The following is a 23,566-nucleotide window of genomic DNA, read 5'->3' as shown; positions in this document are numbered from 1 at the left end:
CTGAGGAAGCTTTGCAAATAGCTGAGGAAAGAAGGGAAGCGAAAGGCAAAGAGAAAGAGAAAGATACACCCAATTGAATGCAGAATTCCAGAGAATAGCTAGAAGAGATAAGAATGCCTTCTTAAATGAACAGTGCAAAGAAATAGAAGAAAACAACAGAATAGGGAGGACCAGAGATCTCTTCAAGAAAATTGGAGATATGAAGGGAACGTTTTATGCAAAGATGGGCATGATAAAGGACCAAAATGGCAGGGACCTAACAGAGGCAGAAGAGATTAAGAAGAGATGGCAAAACTACACAGAAGAACTATACAAGAATGAGCTTAACATCCCAGATAACCACAATGAGATGGTCACTGACCTCGAACCAGACATCCTAGAATGTGAAGTGAAATGGGCCTTAGAAAATCTGAGCAACAACAAAGCTAGTGGAGGTGACAGTATTCCAGCTGAGCTATTCAAAATCTTAAAAGACGATGCAGTAAAATTGCTACACTCAATTTGCCAGCAAATTTGGAAAACTCAACAGTGGCCACAGGATTGGAAAAGGTCAGTTTACATTCCAATTCCAAAGAAAGACAATGCCAAAGAATGTTCAAACTATCGCACCATTGCACTCATTTCACATGCTAGTAAAGTTATGCTTAAAATCCTACAAGCTAGACTCCAGCAGTATGTAGATCGAGAACTACCAGAAGTACAGGCAGGATTTCGAAGAGAAACCTATATGTGGGTCAAGAAGCAACAGTGAGAACTGGACATGGAACCACTGATGGGTTCAAAATTGGAAAAGGAGTCCGGCAAGGCTGTATACTGTCACCCTGCCTATTTAACTTATATGCAGAGCACATCATGAGAAAGGCAGGGCTAGATGAAACAAAAGTTGGAATTAAGATTGCCGGGAGCAATATCAACAACCTAAGATATGCAGATGATACCACTCTAATGGCAAAAAGTGAAGAGGAACTAAAGAGCCTCTTGATGCGGGTAAAGAAGGAGAGTGCAAAAGTTGGCTTGAAACTCAACATTAAGAAAACCAAAATCATGGCATCCGGCCCTCTCAATTCCTGGCAAATAGATGGGGAAGAAATGGAGGTAGTGACAGATTTTATTTTTCTGGGCTCCAAGATCACCTCAGATGGGGACTGCAGCCAAGAAATTAAAAGACGCTTGCTCCTGGGGAGGAAAGCTATGGCAAATCTAGACAGCATACGAAAAAGCAGAGACATCACCCTGCCAACAAAAGTGCGTATAGTCCAGGCCATGGTTTTCCCAGTTGCAATGTATGGCTGTGAAAGTTGGACCATAAGAAAGGCTGAGCGCCAAAGAATTGAGGCCTTTGAACTATGGTGCTGGAGAAGACTCCTGCGAGTCCCTTGGACTGCAAGGCGTTCAAACCGTCAGTCCTAGAAGAGATCAACCCCGACTGCTCTTTAGAATGCCAGATCCTGAAGTTGAAACTCAAATACTTTGGCCACCTAATGAGAAGGAAGGACTCACTGGAGAAGGGCCTAATGCTGGGAAAGATTGAGGGCAATAGAAGAAGGGGACGACAGAGAATGAGATGGCTGGATGGAGTCACTGAAGCAGTAGGTGTGAACTTAAATGGACTCCAGAAGATGGTAGAGGACAGGAAGACCTGGAGGAACGCTGTTCATGGGGTTGCGATGGGTCGGACACGACTTCGCAATTAACAACAACAACAAATTTTAACCTTGATCAAATAAACCAATTTTATATTCCTTATTTTTACTTCTAACAATCTTAATCTTTAATCCATTCATATAATGTTGTAGAACAACATTTCTGTCATGGTTCCAATAGATGAAAATCATCAAAAGAACTTTGAGGCAAAATTCTTCCTTAAAGAACATTTATTCGGGAAACAAAGTATCAGCACTATATAGCTGAACCCAAAAACTAAATTCCCTTCCCTCAGATACAAAGTAACAAAGTACAATTCTCACCCCCAATAAACTGTCATAAAGCACATTCCCCAATTAGCTTAAAGTGTGGACTTTCTCCTCAGCTCCTCAGCCTGCCAAAACATTATCAGCTTGTCCTTGGGTTCCTACAGCAGCGGTATTATGGCTAGCTGAGCTTACACCCCCCCCCTGCTGCACCTGATTTCTAAAAGCAAGAAAAAGCATGTTAAAGGGATAGAGAAAATGGCTGCATTTTCATCAGTTGTCAGAACGGGAACATCCAATGTTAGCAGCGTTGACAATTTATTTTTATTTTTCCTTTGCCTCTTCTTTAAAACTTCTCTTTTGTTAGACCAACTAGAAAAACTATCTAGGTCACTCTTTTGGTTTATTGTTTTTAAGTCCCTTTTATTAATTAAAACATCAGACAGTTTCTTTTGTATATCTAGTGTAACATCTTTTCCAATGTCTTCTTCCATCACATCTTTTAGACACAGTCTATCCACAGAGGCAGATATAGCTGTTGACATTAATATTTACTTCTGATTTTTGTTTTTCAAAATTATCCTTCAGTATTTCTAGTATTAGAATATTTTGCACTATTCTGTAACTGTTAGTCAAATTTAAATATATCTCTTTTAACTGAAATCTTCTAGTGTCCAATTTTTAAATTCTTATCTTATTATTAAAAAAAAAAAAAGCATTTCCCCACAGGAAGGATTCTACTCACCAGATGCCAATTTTCAGAGGCTTCGAAGCAGTGCAAGAGCACTGCTTTCCCATTTAACTTCCAAAGAGTCTGGAGGCCATGTGAGAGCACACCATGTTGTCACATAGCCTCTGGAACCTCCAAAAATCACATGAGAATTGGGATTTGCTTTCATGCAGTTTCATAAGCTGCACAAGAAAACAGTATGCTTCCACATGGCCTCTGGACAAACTTATTGATTATAACTTTAGTCCTGAGGACTGCCTGAATAATTAGTGATGCTCCTATCATCACTAACTTCAGGCCATCTCAAAGGCTGATGAGAGATGTCACTACAGAAAACAATTGGAAGCAACATCACTGCAGAAAGTTGCCCATTATTCAAGATTCAAGTTAATCATGATCTCAAATGAACTACAAATACTATATGAAGGGTATTGATTATGAAAGATATACAAAGTGCTGACTCTTTAACATCCCAGTGATCTTCCGTCTATAAAATATGAAAAGAATGAAACAAAAAAAGTAAAATAGGAGAGATGTGAGGTATTATAGTGGCTTATATGAAAGAATATCAAGAACCAACTGGGATCATTGCTTTTGCTTAGATAGCAGAGAGCTGTAAAAAAGAAAAAAGATAATTCAAACCAAATTCCAGGACCTCTGATAGCTTCTAGTTTTATATCCTTTTTTGCTTATCAGTGTGAAAGAAAGGGAAAAGCAATGATGAAATATTAATCATGTCATATTACCTAACTCAGAGCCTTTTTCTTCTTTCACTTAACTATAGCACAACAGCTAGAAAAGATAAAATAAATAGAACTAGAAAAAAATTATATTTAACCTTCAGGATTATTTTATTGACATTTTTTAAAAAATTATATGGATTTTTACTTATAATCACATTAAATAAAGGAAAAAGGCACTAAAATAAATTGGAACAGCTTTATATTACTTAATATCTCTTACATATCACAAAATATTTAGTTATATGGTGAGACTAGGTCTAGTACACTATAATATATTCTATAATGATTCCCACTGCTTGTTTTTACTATTACTAATACCATGGATAGCTTCATTAATATTCTTAAATAGCTAGTGGCTATTTATGCAAAAAGCTGGAGAATATTAATACTGAATATGAATCATTAGTTTTTGGTTACTTTCCAATGCCATAAAGTGACAAATGAATTGTATAAATAACTTACAGCCACTGCCACCTGCTTCCCACCATTGTCCTGTGGTTAGATTTGTATTTCTTTGCTTTTTAAAAAAAATTCTTAACAACTATAGCAACCAAATACTGTAATTTCCAGATGGAGGCTTATGACTGATAAATTATGAAAATAAAGGGCTAACTTGCATAAGTTGTATAGGTGTATAGATGTGCAAATAATACCTATGATTATATTTTATTTCTATTAATTTATCCATTCATATTTGTACACAATCACATTGTTATACAGTATATCTCCTCCTGTATTACAAAGGAATCAAAGATAAATATAATATACAAGTAATCACAATTATAAATGTTATTTTCTTCTGTATTAATTTCTCAATAACTTTACCCCTTTGGTATACTGTTACATGCTTAGCCATGTATATAGACTTTCCATTGTAATTTAAAACAGATATAGGGTTTCTATAATAGAAGATAGTAAACACAGATACAGGTAATTTGAGATAGGTTGTATTGTTATTTATACATATTAAAACTAGTATGTCTTTTGTAACCTTCAATTGGGCGAAATGATGAATCATAGGGCAATAATTTTAACAAGATACCTCAAACTGGCTAACAAAAGAATGCTAGGTCCCATTTCTACCATAAGAATGAAATTTGTGAAAGCTGTGGCCATTTTAGCACCACTATGTTGCCACAATCAGGTAATTTCCAATGCTTCCTAAGAACTTTCCACAAATCAATGAAAACCAGCAGGAAGAATAAATTCAACTGTGATTACTGATGTCCCATACCAGCTTCTTACAAGTAAAGATGTTGCTAGGGAATTGATAGGTAACATAGGCCAGGGTGTTGTGATTCCTCGCCAGCCAGTGGATTGGGCAGCTGAGTCTGAGGAATCAGATGAGGAGGAGGGGCTTGGAGTGACATTAGAGTCAGAGGAAGGCTCTGAGGAGCTCCAAGACTTACAGTCGGATGAGGAGCCTGGCCTGACTACTCGCACTTAGGCTAGTAATAGTAGTAAAGTTGGAAGGGACCTTGGAGGTCATCTAGTCCAACTCCCTGCTCGGGCAGGAAACCCTACACCATTTCGGACAAATGGCTGTCCAGTCTCTTCTTAAAAACTTCCAGTGTTGGAGCATTTACTGCTTCTGGAGGCAGGCTGTTCCACTGATTAATTGTTCTCACTGTCAGGAAGGTTCTCCTTAGTTCTAGGTTGCTTCTCTCCTTGATTAGTTTCCACCCGTTGCTTCTTGTCCTGCCTTCAGGTGCTTTGGAAAATAGCTTAATTCCTCTTCTTTATGGCAGCCCCTGAGATATTGGAATACTGCTATCATGTCCCCCCTTGTCCTTCTCTTCGTTAAACTAGACATACCCAATTCTAGCAACCGTTCCTTATATGTTTTAGCCTCCAGTCCCCTAATCACCTTTGTTGCTCTTCTCTGTACTCTTTCTAGAGTCTCAACATCTTTTTTACATCGTGGTGACCAAAACTGGATGCAGTATTCCAAGTGTGGCCTTACCAAGGCATTGTAAAGTGGTATTAATACTTCACGTGATCTTGATTCTATCCCTCTGTTAATGCAGCCTAGCACTGTGTTGGCCTTTTTGGCAGCTGCAGCACACTGCTGGCTCATATTTAAGTGATTGTCTACTAGGACTCCGAGGTCCCTCTCACAGTTACTACTATTGAGCATGGTGCCACCTATGCTGTACTTGTGCATTTGGTTTTTCTTGCCTAAATGTAGAACCTTGCTTTTTTCACCATTGAATTTCATTTTGTTAGTTAGTGCCCAGTGTTCAAGTCTGTCCAGATCCTTCTGTATCTTAAGCCTGTCTTCTGGAGTGTTGGCTATTCCTGCCAGCTTGGTGTCGTCTGCAAATTTGATGAGTTCCCCATCTATCCCTTCATCCAAATCGTTGATGAAGATGTTGAAGAGTACTGGGCCCAGAACAGAGCCCTGGGGCACCCCACTACACACTTCCCTCCATATAGATGCAGTTCCATTGAGGACCACTCGCTGAGTACGGCTGGTCAGCCAGCTACGGATCCATCTGTTGGTGGTTCTGTCTACCCCACATTTTTCTATCTTGTCAAGTAGTAGGTTGTGATCTACTTTATCAAATGCCTTACTGAAGTCCAAGTAAATTAGAAACAGCTGTCTGGGAGCCTGAGAAACAGCTGTCTGGGAGCCTGAGTTGGACAGTGATGAAGAAAAGTTGGGACAAATCCCAGAAGCACAAATGCACAGGCAAGAGAAGGGAGTAGGATAGAGGAATGCAATGGGGCGGCTCCAAAGGCAAAGGAGAAAGCATTAGGAAGCCACACCTTGGCTGAATTTTAAAAGGGAAGGTGTGGGAGATGCTGGTTGCTGAAGGTAACCATTTATGTTGAGGGTTGAGTTTCTGTGGACTGTGTTTGTTTGCCTTGGACATTGACTCAGGTCTGTGAGAATAAAAGGGGTTTTTTTTTCTTGCGGTTCCTGCCTGTTTCTTGGAACAGCTGTTTCTCCTTGTGAGCATAACAAGGACTCACGCAGGTGGAACAGAACACTGCCTGTCTGGGTCCTGTGGAGAGCCCAGGATCAGCGCATGCAGCTCCAGCTGATTGGAGGAGCAGGGAGCTTCACACAGTCTTCAGGCAGAGATTCAGCTGGAGCTGTGCAAGGCTTTGCCTGGGTCTTGCTGAGGGGAGAGAAGAGAAGACATAAAGGGGAGAATAAAGAGAGGATATAAAAGGGAGGAGAAGAGAGGATATAAAAGGGGGGAGAGAAGAGAAAATATAAAGGGGGGAGAGAAGAGAGGATATAAGGGGAAGAGGATATAAAAGGGGGAGAGAAGAGAAGATATAAAGGGGGGAAGAGAAGAGAGGATATAAAGGAGGAAGAGAAGAGAGGATATAAAAGGGGGGAAGAGAGGATATAAAGAGGGGGAGAGAAATTTGTTAAATGAGTTTTGCCCCATTTTATGACTTTTCTTGCCACAGTTGTTAAGTGAATCACTGCAGTTGTTAAATTAGTAACATGGTTGTTAAGTGAATCTGGTTTCCCCACTGCTTGTTAGAAGATTGCAAAAGGGGATCACATGATTCTGGGACAATGTGACCATCATAAATATGAATCAGTTGCCAAACATCCGAATGTAAATCACATCACCCTGTGGGATGCTGCACAGTCATAAGTGTGAAAAATAGTCATAAGTCACTTTTTTCAGTGCCATTGTAACTTTCAATAGTCACTAAGCGAACTGTTGAAGTCAAGGACTACCTGTACTTTTTTCCATTTTTGGGGGGCCATCAGGTTTTTGACACCTTGCTGGATGACTGGTGGTACTTGGATATTGCCATATTCTAAAATCAAAATCAAAATCTAAGGGACTGGTTTGGAGAAAACTCAGCACACTTTTTCGTGCGGCTGCTGATAAAAACAGGATCGCTAACATGATCGCCAACGTCCGATAACGGATATGGCACAAGAAGAAGATATTCTAAAAGTGATACAATCGGTGAAAAGGCAATGGGGATGCCAGCAGGATTGGTCACTAGATCTTTTACTCCAGCCATTCAGGTATATTCCCCAACCTGAACCAAACTCCCATGCACCCTCCCTAATCCATGCATCACTTCTTACACATTTTTGCACACCCTCTCCCAACCAACACCACATCCACACATGTCCTCCCTGACCCACACACATCCTGCGCTATTTCTTTAACCCCTTGGTACTTCTTGTGCACCCTCCCCAGCCCATGCTGCAATCCCATATGCTCTCATTAGAGAGAATATAAGTAGGTGCACAAAAGGCAGCATGTAGTTCAGGAGAGTGCACAGAGATGCAAAGGAAGTACTATATGGATCAAAGGCAAACCGAAATGCAAAGGGCGCACAAGAGGCACAGTGCAGGTTTGAGGATAGCACATAGGAAGGACATGAGAGATGTCATGCAGGTAAGTAAAGATATATGGAGGTGTGGATGGGTTGGGGGGATGGGTGAATGTTAGTTAAGGAAATACTTAACAATGAGCCAATTGTGGGTTGTCCAGTTTAAATAAATATATTTTGATAACTTGCAATAATATAAAAAAATAAGGAAACAATACAAAGGAAGTTAATTTTAAGGAGAAACCTAAATTGAATTAAATAATTTCAAAGTCATTCTAGGAAGCTGTTTCAGGCATAGGCTTGCAGGATAGGAAAATGCCAAATAACTTTTGGATAATAGAAGCAGTGATGCAGGTTAAATGTTACCATATGGAATACATCTAGGCACAATGATTATAATGCAGTATTGCAGGCAAACTCTGCCCAAAGTCAGGAGTTTGATTCTGATGGGGCTCAAGGGTGATTCAGTCTTCCATCTTTCCAAAGCCAATAAAATTAGGATCCGGATTGTTGGGGTAATACACTGACATTGTAAACTGCCCAGAGAGTGCTGCAAAGCAGGGCTTTTCAACCTGTGGTACATTGGCACCTGGCAGGTGGTACGCGACCATCCTAGAAAAGTGGTAGTGGAGAGGGGAATGAGCTGAACTGGTGTCAGCACCGCACAAGCCTGAGCGAGAGATGGCTGGAGCTGCAGGGCTATCAGGACTCAATGGAAGCGCCAGGATCAAGGCCAGGCTCCAGCTGGAGCTCAGCGCTGATCCTGACGCTTTTGCTGAGCCCAGAAGAAGCGCTGATCAGGGTCTTGTGATTTACATTCAGATGCTTGGCAACTGATTCATATTTATGACGGTCACAGTGTCCCAGGGTCATGTGAGGTGACCAAAACCTGCTGCAACCATCCAGCAGACGGGGGACTAAAAACCAAACACCCCTCACCCCACCCCCGCTGCCAATCCTCAACAGAAATACTCACAACAATAAAAACCTTGGACAGAAGGAAGAGCACTACCGGGTGGGCAGGCATCTTGCTCGGCTATGGTTTGGGGGGCACTTTTTTCAGTGCCATTGTAACTTCGAACAGTCACTAAGCGAACTGTTGTAAGTCGAGGACTACCTGTACTTTATCACTTTTTTCCTTTTTGTTTTTTTTTTTTTGTTTGTTTTTTTGGTCATCAGGTTTTTGACACCTTGCTAGGCGACTGGTGGTACTCAGATATTGCCATATCGTAAAAGTGGTACAATGGGTGAAAAGGTTGAAAAGCCCTGCTGTAAAGCACTATGGGGCAGTATAAGTGCTATTGCTATATGTCTAGAAATAACTAAGAAAAATGATGAGAAAAATAATAATCGATTCTAAGATGAAAGGAAATTATTCTGTCAAAAGAGCTTAACTGATGTAAGACTTTAAAATTGTTTTGAAAAGTCAGAAGGTATTTTCTCACAATATTCTGATAGAAAAAATAGAAATTTGTTATTGAGATAACTACTGTTAAAAAAAAATACAATCTAAAACAGACCACCCATAACCAAAATCAATAGTTGAACAAAATAAAACAAAAAAGCAGCTCAATTCTACCACAAATGCTCCAAATCATCTAAATGAATTTGTATAATGGCTTTTTGAAAAATAACAATATGGGATCAAATTTCAAACGAGGTTATATAACTCTATAATCTCGGGACTACCTCTAAGACAGCAATAAAATGGCAGAATATAAATTTAATACAAATATAAACTGGACTCATAAATTTGGCAGCCCGTGTAATGACCTTAGCACCAGTGTTATGGTGCTAAATTAGAAACCAAATGCCAAGGAGCTGTATTCTGAACCAGAGTCTGCTATTGGATGGAAACGAATCACTGTCCTAAGGGCTGTGTTATATGGTATAATTGTTTACTCCATTCAACCATATCTGGTTCTTAGAGACTGCCTGGACAAGTCCCTGCTATTTTGCTATAATATAATACATAAATGTATGCTGTTTCTGCACGATGAAGCTTATAAAATAGACAAAATAATACACCTATACAGAGCTATTTTATATATGACTGTGTGTGTGTGTGTGTGTGTGTGTGTGTGTGTGTGTGTGTGTGTGTATATGCAGGGCTTTTTTTCTCATAGAATGCCCAGAACAGAGTTCCGGCACCTTTTTTTGGATGGAACCTTGTAGGGTTGGCAAGGCGGGTTATATGACATGTGTGAGTTCCGGCACCTTTTTTATTTTAGAAAAAAAAAACACTGTATGCGTGTGTGTGTGTGTGTGTGTGTGTGTGTGTGTATGTAGGTAGGTAGGTAGGTCGGTCTTTGATTATTCGGGTTTTCTTCCACGTAAAATTGGAAGTGTCTTGGCGACGTTTCGACGAAGTCTCATTCGTCATCTTCAGGCTGGTACTTTCGGCTTCGTGCTTCTAGGAGCACGAAGCCGAAAGCACCAGCCTGAAGATGACGAATGAGACTTCGTCGAAACGTCACCAAGACACTTCCAATTTTACGTGGGAGAAAACCCGAATAACCAAAGACCTACATACAAACACCCGCGAAAACCTCAGAAAACATATATATATATATATATATATATGTATATGTGTGTGTGTGTATGTACATACATACATACATACAGTGTTTTTTAAATCGGTCAGTCCTAGAAGAGATCAACCCGACTGCTCTTTAGAAGGCCAGATCCTGAAGTTGAAACTCAAATACTTTGGCCACCTAATGAGAAGGAAGGACTCACTGGAGAAGGGCCTAATGCTGGGAAAGATTGAGGGCAATAGAAGAATGGGACGACAGAGAATGAGATGGCTGGATGGAGTCACTGAAGTAGTAGGTGTGAACTTAAATGGACTCCAGAAGATGGTAGAGGACAGGAAGACCTGGAGGAACGTTGTCCATGGGGTCACGATGGGTCGGACATGACTTCGCAATTAACAACAACAACAACAACTATATATATATATATATATATATATATATATATATATATATATATATATATATATATACATATATATATATATATATATATATACACACACACACACACACACACACACACACCATTTTTTGGATTCAGCTAAAATTCAGTTGAAGATTGTGTGTAACATTTAAATGCTGCTATCAGATGTACCAACAACTACATATATCTACTGTAACCTGTTCTGTTTGCTCCAGACTGCTGCTTGAAATTGCTCAGTATTCTGCAGAAGATGAATTATCATTTTGGTGAATTCATATATTTGATAGATATAATCAGTAATGGCTCATTTTTCACCTGGAACAAAAGCATTTCTCCTGAAAGGTCCTTTATATCTTTTTGACTTTTGAATTAGAAGACCTATATCATGAGCCATCAATATTTCATGATTATTAGTAAAAATATTATTTTTGTGTCCCCCAACTATAATTGGATTTCACCTTGGAAACAATCATATGTACTATTAGAAAAATAAGTCTTTGGTTTGATAATCTCCCTCAAAATGAATTTCATTTTAGAAATCATACTATTAAAATATCTCTCTGTTTCAAATCTAAAAGAATATTTCTATCACAATTACTATCTTTGAATTTATCTGATCAAAAACTGGTACCCATTTTTAATCAGAATAATGATAATATTCAATTCATTTGTACATACCATTTTCACTATCCTAAAAGAAAATGAATAATATGAAATTAAATTTTCATGACGACAAAAACAGTACCAGAACACATTCCCAGAAGCAATAAATCTTAAGGGAAATGTTTTCTGTTGATAGCAGAACCATATTTTTGGACATAATTTTAGCATAATGCAGGAGCTGCGGGAGTTGAAACAAAAACAGAACAAATGAACATAGAATTTCTTCCTAAATTAAGCTTATCTCCCAAATTTTCTCTTCAGTTGGACTACTGTAACAGAAATCTTAGTCATGTAGGCAATGTTGGGTTCAAACCCCTTGTTTTTTGTTGTTGGACCCCAGAAACAAATGAAAAATTTTGCAATTTGCTATAGAAGGTTGATTATAATATCATCCCTAGTAATTTTCAAGCACAGATGGTAGTGAAAAATGTGGTTTTTTTAAATTAAACATGAAAATTGATTTCAGAAAATGAAAATGAAACAGTAACATTCTACTTCCATGCCAATTAATTTATCCTCACCCCCTCCTTTTTCTCCTCCCTGTTGGTAACAAAGAAAGTGCATATGGAAGCAGAGTGCAGTTTTTTATTATGTTTGATAACAGATATAGTGAGGAATGAAAAAAAAATCCTTTCAAATCTACCATTCTTGATTTCCTAAAATTTGACTGGTGAAAAAAAAATGTATAACAACAGCTATTCTGTTCCACTGTACTTACTACCAGGTGCCTGGATGCTTGAAACATAGCAGAAATGTTAACTGTCCCATCTTCAAAACAATGCTTCTTAATTTTAAAAACTGAAGATAAAACCATCAGTAGTTATATAATTTCTTCCATGTATAGACTGAGTAGTTGTAAAAATTCTCCAAGGAAACCTAAATTTTAAATTTTGATAAACAAAAGCCTTCAAGACACTCCAAAGCAGTATAATGAAAATGGTGAAGCTTTTTCTGTAATAGTGACCTACAAAGTTTTCTGGCCTCCTGATCTGACAAATGAAGTTCAACTACTGAGATCCCTTATGCCTCTATAGGTGCTGTTTAGAAAATGCCATTCCAGTGTCCTATTATTGTGACTGGTGGTTATATATGACTTTTCCTTTACTTAAAGGAAGGAAAAAAATCCCCAAAATGGATTTAAACGAAATGAAAACTAGGACTGTTTTATCAACTGTTTAGATGGCAGTAATAAAATTCACAAAAAGCTTGATAGGTTTGAGAAATGGGCTAAAATAACTGAATGAAATTAAACTGTCACACAATTTTCAATCTTCTTTTAGTAGAATTTAGAAATGCACCACACAAATTAAAAGCATCATATTGATTACTGTTCACTGGATTCTTTGTCCCATTGGGTTTCTAGATCAGTATGCATAAACTACAATCATAACTTGTCAAATATATAATTTGACTAAATAAGTCAATATGTCCACAATATTTGGATTCTGAAAACATGCTGTATTCTTACCACATATCGAGGCAAGTGGAATATTCTGTTGAGCCCAAGAGAACATCTGGAGGTCGATACCAGAGGGTTACCACTTCATTAGAGTAAGTGTGACTAGGAACAGATTTAGCTCTTGCAAGACCTGAAGAATAATGCAAATACAACAATAGAAAGATAAGAAAAAATAACTGATGTACCTTTAATAAAATTGCTCATAACATTGCTTGAAAGACAAGTTTTGATAACTGTGTTATTTTAATAAAAGAAAACTAATATTCATTTTTATCATTCAGCCACTGTAAGACAAAATGAAAATTCATCATAATAGAGATTGCAACAATAAGATCTGTAACCATTACCATCTTTTTAAAGATCTGATGTCCATAATTAAATAGAAGACAGAAAATATAATTGATATAATTTAAAAACTAGTAAAAATAACTATTAAATATAAACATACAGATGCATTCTTAAGCATAGGAGCTAAAATAAAGAATATAAGCAAACCACTAAGATAAATATTACATCTTTATTTATTTTATACTGGAATCATTTCAAGCTTCAGGCATATGTTATACTGCAGCATGCTAAAGAATGGAAAAATAATATTTTCATACTATTTTAACATTTAATTCATATAATACATTATTCTTTGAAGTTCATAGATATCTAGAACTTTTATGACAAATAAAGATATGTGGAACATCAAAATTTAAAATATTTATTACCAAGATAAATTTCTTTTTCTTAAATCTCACTGCAGGTTGATACAAATAGGAACTCATGAATAAATGATAAAAAAAAATGCAGAGAGGTAAGAGTTATGGGAAGAATTGTGGGAAATAGAAGAACTGCCAGTAGTAGAATTATGCCATTCAACAAATCAAGCAGGTATTATGCTCTATTATGTAGAATACTGTACTGCCATATGGCAACTATGCTGTCTTTTTAAAAAAATTGTTTTCTAAAGTAACCATACAGAATAAGGTTAATATATTATTAAAGTGTGCTTGAATAGCCTTTTTTTTTTAAAAAAAATGAGCATAATAACTGAAAATATGTCTTGATAATTTGGCAAAAACAAAAATAAAACAAAGCTACTAACTATGCCTGAATATTATTATTACAACTAGCAATTTGAGAAAATTCCAAAAATTGCTCACAAAAACCAGAATAACCTTGAGGTTTATTCTGTTTTCAGAAGATCAACCAAAGAAATACAGAAATATCACATATTTTTACTGCCTCAGACACAAAATATACATCCAGAAGAAAAATACTCTGTCATATTCCGAGAGTTCAGAATCAGAGTCGTCCTAGTCTTCCCTTCCTTCTCTATTGGAGATTAAGAAAATATGTTCTTTTTAGAAGAAAAGGAACAGGGCTGGGAAAGAGAGGAATTTGCTGTGTACAGCCACTCAATCTTTCACTGTGTTGAGTTTACCCCATGTTCATGCTTTTTATGTTCCATGTTCCATGTTTTCAGCTTCAGATTTTCTTTTCCAGTATGGCAATATCATCAATTAAATGTTCCAAAAGCCTTAACTGAGCCACATCATTAGCACACTGAAAACTCGTCAGCTTTTCCTCAATGTCATGTTGAATGCTAACTGATCTGAGAAATTCATCATCTAGTATTATAAATCTCATGTTTTCTTTCAATGTAGTTGCCTCAGTATAAATATAGAAATGATTTATCATTGCCTTTTCTCACATAGTATAATGGATACCATTAAAGTAATCTGCTTCCAGGACCTTCTTATATCACTGCTATGCCTTATATAGGTTTTTGCTTAGTTTAGCTAGGCAGTTGGGGTGACCCTGATAGGTTGGGTGACCTTGTTGGAGATATATACTCTTGGCATGAACATCCAAAGTTCTTCACTCATTCTTTCTAGGAATTTCAAACCACCATGAAGAGATAGCATAGCAGGATTTGGGGAAGCCAAATATCATTCAATGTTATTCTAAATACTGAACTATAATATTTTCCCATCTAACAGGGAGATGTCATTTGTAGAAGCATTTTATGCACTGCCTAAGGCACTGAATCTTTTTTTCAAATCTTCCTTTTAAGTTGTCAACAATAGCATTGTTGTTTGAATACTTCTACAATTAGTTTTTACCAATTTATTTATATTTTATTATTTCAAATTTAAAATAAATATTTTAAATAAAGTTAATTCTATTTATCTCTTATGAGATTAGTCTATCTTTCAATGAGAGGATCAAAAGTTGAATTATCTAATTGCTTGCACCTATTCTACTTGGATGCGGTATTAAAATTGTTACTTCTTTCTTCCTTGCATTTGAAACTTTAACTTTAAAGGCAGTATAAGTTGCAACATCCCTAATCCTGTCATATACAGGGTTGAGAAAGGGCACTAGATGATTTGTTCTTATACAGCATCTGCTGTTGGTAGGGTCTACTGAGACTATACCCCAAAGCAGAAGATGAAGTTGGGACTGAAGACCCATCAGTGCTAATCTGCAATCTACTTATGAGCTCAGCTATTCCACTGCAGCTTTAAAAACATATTTAAAGATTATTCAATATCTTCACATCTTTTAAAGAATGTAACAATTCTTTAAATAATTTCAATATTAAAAGAATATATGTCTTTAAAATGTATATCTAATATGAAATTATTTCTAAAGCAATGTAAATCTTTAAATATTAATGTTTTATTTTTCTCTAGTCTTAGTCAAGAGCCAGTTTGGTGTAGGCTAGAAACCAGGAGACTGTGAGTTTTAGTACTGCCTTAGATATAAAACCAGCTTGGTTGCTTTGGACTAGTTACTCTTTTCTCAGGCCTAGGAAGCAGGCAATGGCAATCCAACTTCTAACATCTAGTCAAGAAATCTTCAAACACTTGTCCAAGCAGTTGCCAGGAGTCAACACTGACTTGAAGACAAAAAAACAAAAACAAAATAAAGCAAAAAGTCTTAGTAAAGATCTATAACTGGGTACCGGACTACTGATGGAGGTACAAATTCAAGGCACACTGCAATATTTGTCCTTTTGCTTTAAATGCAATATTTAAATATTTGCTACATTTAACATCATATTTAAAAACAAAAGAATTATAGGTGGTCAGGAAGAAGAACAAAGTGATTAAATATTCAAGAAAAACATAACTATGATGAACAGGCCTAAATTATTTAAGTAATTACTGTCTCATGACCACTACCTGAGCTATCAAACAATAGTTTAACATCTTAGAATCAATTGTATTATTGTCATTATATTACAGCATTACGAAAAACCTAAAAGACTGCATTTTCCTTAAAACTTTCAGGTTACAAATAAATGTTCATTATATCATTATTGGCTTTTTTAGCCTAAAAGTGGCAACGTATTTCATATTATTTGTGAATCCATCCATGGATCCTCATCCAAAATTTATCTAACTGCTTCTTCCAGCTGAGGGAAAACTGTAGGACAGGATTAATTAGCACAGCATGTGCAATCACTTTGTTTAAGAATGTCTTGTCTATTTCCATGGTTACACCACAGGAAGCTACGAACTCTTTTTTTATAGTCAGGGTTCCTGATATTGGTAGATATGAAAACTTTTTAAATTTTCAAGTGAGAGTGAAACCAAAAGCAAAAGGTAATTAGGAAAATAATATAGTAAGCAGACAATATTTGATAATGTTTGCCTGGACTTATATGGATAACATCATGACAATTCTGTGAAGTGCCTTTCAGACCTTACTCTTTTTTACAAATAAAAACGTCACTAAGGAGGCATCTTGCTACTACCCTTCATTTTTTTTTATGAGCTAATAGTCAGAATTCAGCATATCATCTAATTGTTGAGTTATTATATATGCAATAAAAAATCTCAAGAAAATAATGGGTGAAGGGCATGTGTTATTTATGTTATACTTTGTATCAGTATCACTACTTATATCACATATTCAAAGACATCAAAAGCCAATTAAATGACTGTGAATTAACAATATTTAAGATATTAAGAATGCAGTTAAATATGTTTCTCGTTATCAATACTAGTGAATAGTGTTAATGTTTGGGAGTTGAAGTCCACGAGTCATAAAAGAGCCAAGATAGACTACCCCTGGTCTAGTGGTTAAGATGTCAGGCTAGAAAGCCTGAGACCATGAATTCATGTCCCACCTTAGCAGTGAAAATCAGCTGGGTGACTTTGGGCCAGCCACCCTCTCTCTCAGCCCAACCCACCTCACAAGTTTTCTGTTGTTCAAAAATAGGGGGAAGAAGATGTATTGGATATGCTCACTGCCTTGAGTTATTTGCAAACGTAATAAAGGTGGGATACAAATAAGTAAATAAAATAAAGATAAATACACCATGCAAGGGGTAGTTCATTAAACAAAATGAATTTTAAATTAACCTTTCTAAGGTTATTTTTCAACAATAATAGAAAAAAAACATCCTGGTTCCCATTAATTTTTATATGATCGTTGAAAAATCACAGAATTCAGTTACTGGCAGAAAAGAACAGAAAACGTCTTCAAAAAGAGGAGAAAAAGAAGGCCTGGGTAACTATAGAATGGTCTGTTTGATGCTGATGAGAAAGACATTGACAAAATGAGAAGTATCAGAGAGCAGCAGCTAGCAGATATTGGGATGTTTAGCTTGGAGGAGAGAATACTGTAGGGAGACATGATAGTTCTCTTCTAGTATATGAAAGGCTGTAATATAGAAGACGCAGAATTGTTCAGAAGATATGACAAGAAACAATGGATTTAAATTACGAAGATATAATTTAACTGGCTAGAAATCAGGAAAATTGTCCTAATATTCTATTATTAATGAGATCAAACGACCATAATATGCCACAAATCAATGAAAATATCATGAAACAACTCATACAGCACCAAATTTGTCTAATTCTGTACTAAATAGCATCCTATTATAATTAGTATGAAACTCCAGAACAATAAGAAGATATGCTTATACATATTACTTAGTAATCTTCTGGAACAGAACAGGATTGGAAAAAATAGTTTGCAAAAAAATGTTATACATCCTTGTTTAGCAACTGTCTCAAAGAGTGATTGTTTTCAAATATGACTTTAATTAAACAGAAATTAAAGTCCATTTTCCAATTGGCATTTAGGACAACAAATTCCCCACTGTGAAAATAACTAAGTTCTGGCTTGTTTCAGGCAGCAACTGAAAGTGAGCTAAAGGATGCATGACTGAGCTTGTTAACTTTGGTGCTTTTTAAAGAAGCATTTTAGCTGTCTGAGAGAAAAACAGCTAAGGAAGAGATAGCTTGCTTAATCAATCTGCCCCACAAGGAGACAAAAATTGGGGGGAAATGAGTCAGACACAGAATACTATATGAGAAAATTCTATCTGAATAAAATGGCAGCAACAAATGATCTTTGCAGTCTTCTCTTTCTCAAATCACTTAGCAACAATTTTGCTTAATTATCTGCGTAAAATCAATAAAATTAAACATATATATTATATATATCATTATATTATATATAAACTAAAAATATATATGCACGCACACACATACTGGATATATATATTTGCATTTCTTTTGTATATAATATTACTGGTATTGTTATGAGTGGATCTTCTATGTAGTTGAAATATTTATGGTTTGAAAACTGTATTTAGACACCTTTTTTCCTATTTGAAAAAATATGAATGTTTTTATCCTATAAAATATGTCTTTCATTTAAAATCTTATGATAATTAAAACCTTGCAACTATGAATTCTATGTTTTCAAATGATCTCTTTAATATTCAAATGGAAGAAGGGGATGACCAGTAACAAGACAGATGGACTCAATATCAGTGGCAATGGGTGCACTGTTACAAGACCCGAAAGGTGAAGAACAACCTGAAGGAAGCCTATGGGGCCACTAATAATACCAACTAGATGGCGCATAATTAAATATGAAAGATGAAAGATATTTTGGTCTTTTCGTATTTTGTGGGAATAGGAAGCGGAAGTACTGTGTGCTGCCTTGAGTTGATCAAAATAAAGGCAGACTAAATCAAAGGCATACGAACTTGCTGCATTACCTGTTCCATTTTCGCTACTGGTATGGTGGCTAAAGTCAACTTGCACTGTAACTAAGAAGAGAAGTTCTCAAGCCATCTCTCAACATTGCTTACATCATCAAATAATCTTGTAATTAATGGCTTGCCTACCAAAATCTGCCAGTTTCAACTCCCCAGTGTCACTGATCAGAAGATTTTGGGGTTTCAGATCCCTGTGCAAAATGTAACGTTGGTGGATGTACGAAAGTCCTCGCAGCAATTGAAATAAAAATAACTGAAAAAGAGGGGGGAAAACATGTTCATTAATATTTATATGTAATGCATTGCCTTCCTACATAAAGATCAGAATGCATATATATGGTGAAACGTTATTAATATAAATATTATTTAAAACCAAGATTTTTAACTGAACCGACACAACAGGAATTAATACTCATACATATTTCACTATATCCAACTGCATAAACTTTCTTTAACAATTCACAATAGTTAATTCCATCAAAAAAATAAATTGTATCAAGTCAGTTATATTCTACTTATTTGCATGGTTTTACAGATTAGATGACAGCCTAAAAGACAGGTGTGTATGCTTGCTAATTATAGAGAATAACAGCAACAGCACATGGAAAGTAGAGATGCACAAGACCACATTCCTTACAAGAAACAAAAAGGAGTGAAAAGGGATTACACTCAAAGATATTTTAACTATAACAAGTCATTCAAATCTTTATTTTGAAAGCTCAAACTATGAACAAAGCTATTTTATTCTTTTTCTTTCATCTACAGTAGCTTTCAAAACTGAAAATGAGATTAGCTATTTTCTCAGTATGTCAACCAATGTGCATTTTATATATTATTAAAAATTCAGTCTTGTATGAACAACATTTGTCAAAACATTACATCAAAAATTTAATGTCTTGGATGCTGGCAAAATGTTATTATTCCATGCAGACTTCACAGAGATTTAAGGCAACAGTAAATCCTTTGAAAAATAATTGTTTTAACATTAATGATAAGAGAATAATTTGATAAGAGAGACAAACAATACAAATTCAATTTTGTACAGCAGTACCATTTTCATAAAATTTGTAAGATTTATAAGCTATTATAAGTTCTTGGATTCAGTATGCTGAAATGAAATAGTTCCTAATTATTGATCATCTTAGCATCTGTATGAACTTGTAAACTATGATTATGAAAGAAGTTAAACATGGAAGTACAGAAATCTTTCATTTCTTTTCTTGTATATACATGCTATTTTAAAAAAGCAATTTTTGCTGAGGATAATATTTGCTAATAAAATAAAGGAATAATATTAGAACTTTCAAAAGCTGCACTGCAATGAAGTAAAATAAAACAAAGAAGAAAAAGTAAAAAAATAAATTGCAACTGTATTATAAAATTCTATTTTGAAAAAATACAGAATTAGGATGGTTGAGATTAAAAGTTGGTATGAAAACTTTCATGTAAAAATCATGAAAGTTTATTTCTGACTCACCCACCCACCCATTAGTAACATTTTTTTCCAAGAAAAAAAAAAGAGAATTAATTTAAATTATTGTGGCCTCTCAGCTGAATTCTTGCTCTAGTAAAAATTTCAAAAAATGTCACTGGAATTAAAACAACACATTTTCTTCTAATCTATATCCCATTGCAACTCACAACTTTAGTCTATCCTCCCATTACTGTAAAAGTATATATACAGAAGACTATTTATACAACTCAAGTGTTCTTCTAATACTTTATCTGCTTTGCAGAGAAAAGCATTTTTATTAACCCCTCTGTATTAACATTATATAATCTATGGTTCTGGAAGGGGACTATAGGAACATTCTGATATAGGATCTCCTATATCAGTTCAAGGAGATCAGTGAATTAACTTATCATGTTTTCTTGCATTGTTCAATGTATTAATCAGATGCTAGGCTTTATTAAACACCCACTAGTTAACTGCTTGGATGAGGATAATTTCTGCTAGGTGACCTCGCTTCCAAAAAAATTCCTGGAAAGTTATTAAATTCTGTTCAGAAGCAGCTACTACAAGGAGTATGTGGATATAATGTTGTCATTATTAATGTGGTATTTATATTGCTATGTGATTACATCTTGTTATATAGACTAGTAATAATGGTATCTTTTACAAATATTCCTTTGTTTTTATCTTGCAATGATTTTGATCTTTGATGATAAATAAATAAATACTTAGATAAACAGGCAGTTCAATTCTATGGCAGCCTTAAATAAAGATCTCTGAGTACAACCAAATGTATAAGTTACCTTTAAGAGCCAAAGGTTCTGTTTCAAACTATTTGGTTTGAAGAGAACACATTACAGTATAGAATAAAAAATATCTGAATAGTGTCTCAGCCGAAGCTGTACTGATTGGGAAAGAGTGAAGAAATATATTTTAAAATGTATAATTTAAACACACAGAGGCATCATCTTATGATATTATTTAGTCCTTATTTTCATCCTGAATAAAGGATAGTCTTTATTTTAAAACTATCTACATTATTTTAAAATGTGCATTTAAGGATAGTATAAAAAAGAAACAATATTTTTGCTGCTCTGTCCTGACAACTGCACTTTAAGTGAGGTAATGCTTTTCAGTAATGAGTCCAGGAACATGTAGGAGGAATGTTGCTATATGAAGGTCAAACCAATTTAGGGGTTTATGGAGTGTGATATCAGTGTGTTAGCAATGATTAACGTTTAAGGGCAAACAAGTTAAAAACAACAATTTCTCTAATAAAGGCACATCAACTCTTGCCTCAAAGAGATACATTTTTCCAACTCTCATTATAGATTACAGATTGAAACATATCCTGATAAAAGAATTATCAACAGTTCTGAAATACCATTCATTGCACTTGAAACTGATGGCGCTACGAACAAAGGTATGAGGAAATAATATAGAAAGCTAAAATTTAGCAGTACAAATTTTTAAAAATCTTTTCTATTTAAAAATGGTGGGGAAAATGTTAGTCTGAAGAAAAACTTCGCCATTGTCTAGAGCAGACATGTCAAACACAAGGCTTGTGGGCCAGATCCGGCCCGCCATGTGATTCCAATTGGCCCGGGGACCTGCTCCAGGCCGACTGGGTACTGATCTACAATCTGGTGCCAGCCATCAAAGACAGAAGCACTTAGTCTTAGATCCATGGGGCAGCCCTGGAATCAACGACAGGCGCCCCTGCCCCATACCCTGGCAGCAAGCAGGTGTCCCAGCTGGCTGTCTTCCCCCATAGGGTGACTACACCCAGGATGCTGGTGCTGGTCGTCTCCTGAGTGCACGCCTAGGGAGCGGGGCAGAGGTGGCAGGGTAGCTCCTCGCTGGTTCCAGGGCTGCCCCATGGATCTAAGGCTTTGATGGAGGCAGCCAGGTTGTAGATCAATGCCACCCTCCTTCACAACAGCATCTCCATGACCCACTTGCTGACCTTGCCTCGCAGCCACGAGGTTTCCCTTTCACCGGGACTGCATGGGATAGCGATGGCTGGCAGCATGGACACCGGCAGCGCTGGCAATCTCTCCCCCTCCCATCACCCCTTCCTGAGCACGAAGGAAAGAGATAAGAATGAAAAGGAAGGGAGGGAGGGAGGGAGGGAGGGAGGGAGGGAGGGAGGAAGGAAGGAAGGAAGGAAGGAAGGAAGGAAGGAAGGAAGGAAGGAAGGAAGGAAGGAAGGAAGGAGATGCCCCAGTTCTGCTTTAATCCTGGATCCATTGAGACTTGGGCTCAAAGGAGAAAGCAATTTTGTGTTCTCTTTTGTCACAGACAGGACTTTATTAGCAATCCAAGTTAACATTGGTAGTCTTGAATTGTGAACTCTTAGGAAAGTATCCCCTCCTTGTGTGTTGCAAGCAGCCATTTCCAATGGAGCAAAAAGGGCAAAGCAGAGTGAGGAAAATATTTTCCTTAGAGCATGGCAGGGTCCCTATAGGAGAGCTCTTTTAAGGGTTATGCATTAATAGAAAAACAACTAACTTACCTCTGTTCCTAAACGCTAAAACACACATAAAACACAAAGGAGCTCTGATCAACTATCACATCCAAATTTTGACAGTTTTGCTGTACTGTTTTCTGTGGACGCCCCCACTAAATGGAAGCGTGGGATAAACTGAGCCTGGTTTGTTCTCAGTCTTTTAAATAGCCACAGACTACTAGCATTTGATCACAAGGCAAGGAGGCATTGAGAAATGTTTCCCTTTTTGCATTTGAGCATCCAAGAAAAAACAGGAAAGGAGAAAGAGAAAGAGGGAAAGACAAACAAAATTAAAGAAAGAGGTGAAGGAAGAAGGAAAGGAGAATGAAGAGGGAAGGAAAAGGAAGGAAGGAAGAGTATAATGAGAGGGAGGAAGGGCCTGAGGGAAGTCCTGCCTTAGCACTTGGCCATGAGCAGCCCTGCTGCCCTTTCGCCATCCTCTTGTCCCCTCCTCCTGACCTCTTCTGGTAGTCTCCCATCCTATTGCTGAGGATGCTTTGGTTACAAAGCTGGGTCTCCTTGCAGGGAGGGGAAGTGGGCCTCCCTCTGACCCACACATTTTGCCCTCCCGCACATACTATGAGCAATCTGGCCAAGGACAGTAAGCCAATCAGCAGCAGCCTTAAGGAGGAGGTAAGTGCAGCTTGCCACCCCCTTGAGAAAGGCTGAACTGGGCGCTTGCCCTCCACTGCCCAGGGCTCCGGGCAGCTTGCATCACTGGGAGTGCTCTGCGTGGCCTGAGAGGGACAGCAAGGCTCCTCTGGTGGGCAAGGGTATAGTATTCATCCTGGTCTCACCT

At 36.8% G+C, this 23,566-nt stretch overlaps 1 protein-coding gene across 7 annotated transcripts in view; it reads right to left on the bottom strand.

Moving 5' to 3' along the window:
- The window catches only part of LOC120309486 (cyclin-dependent kinase 14), a 191,798-nt gene that overhangs the window by 18,722 nt on the left and 149,510 nt on the right, over positions 1 to 23,566 (bottom strand). For all 7 annotated transcript variants that reach the window (XM_039346790.1, XM_039346791.1, XM_039346788.1 and 4 more), the window contains 2 exons: positions 18,935 to 19,058; positions 12,796 to 12,916 (listed from right to left, as the gene is read on the bottom strand). In XM_039346790.1, coding sequence (XP_039202724.1) covers positions 12,796 to 12,916; positions 18,935 to 19,058 — 245 coding nt within the window. The remainder of the gene's footprint in view (positions 1 to 12,795; positions 12,917 to 18,934; positions 19,059 to 23,566) is intronic.

Source organism: Crotalus tigris, unplaced genomic scaffold (assembly GCF_016545835.1).
Source record: "Crotalus tigris isolate CLP2741 ecotype Arizona unplaced genomic scaffold, ASM1654583v1 scf7180000018025.208907, whole genome shotgun sequence".
Classification (NCBI taxonomy): Eukaryota; Metazoa; Chordata; class Lepidosauria; order Squamata; family Viperidae; genus Crotalus; species Crotalus tigris.
This window is presented reverse-complemented; position numbering and strand designations above follow the sequence as displayed.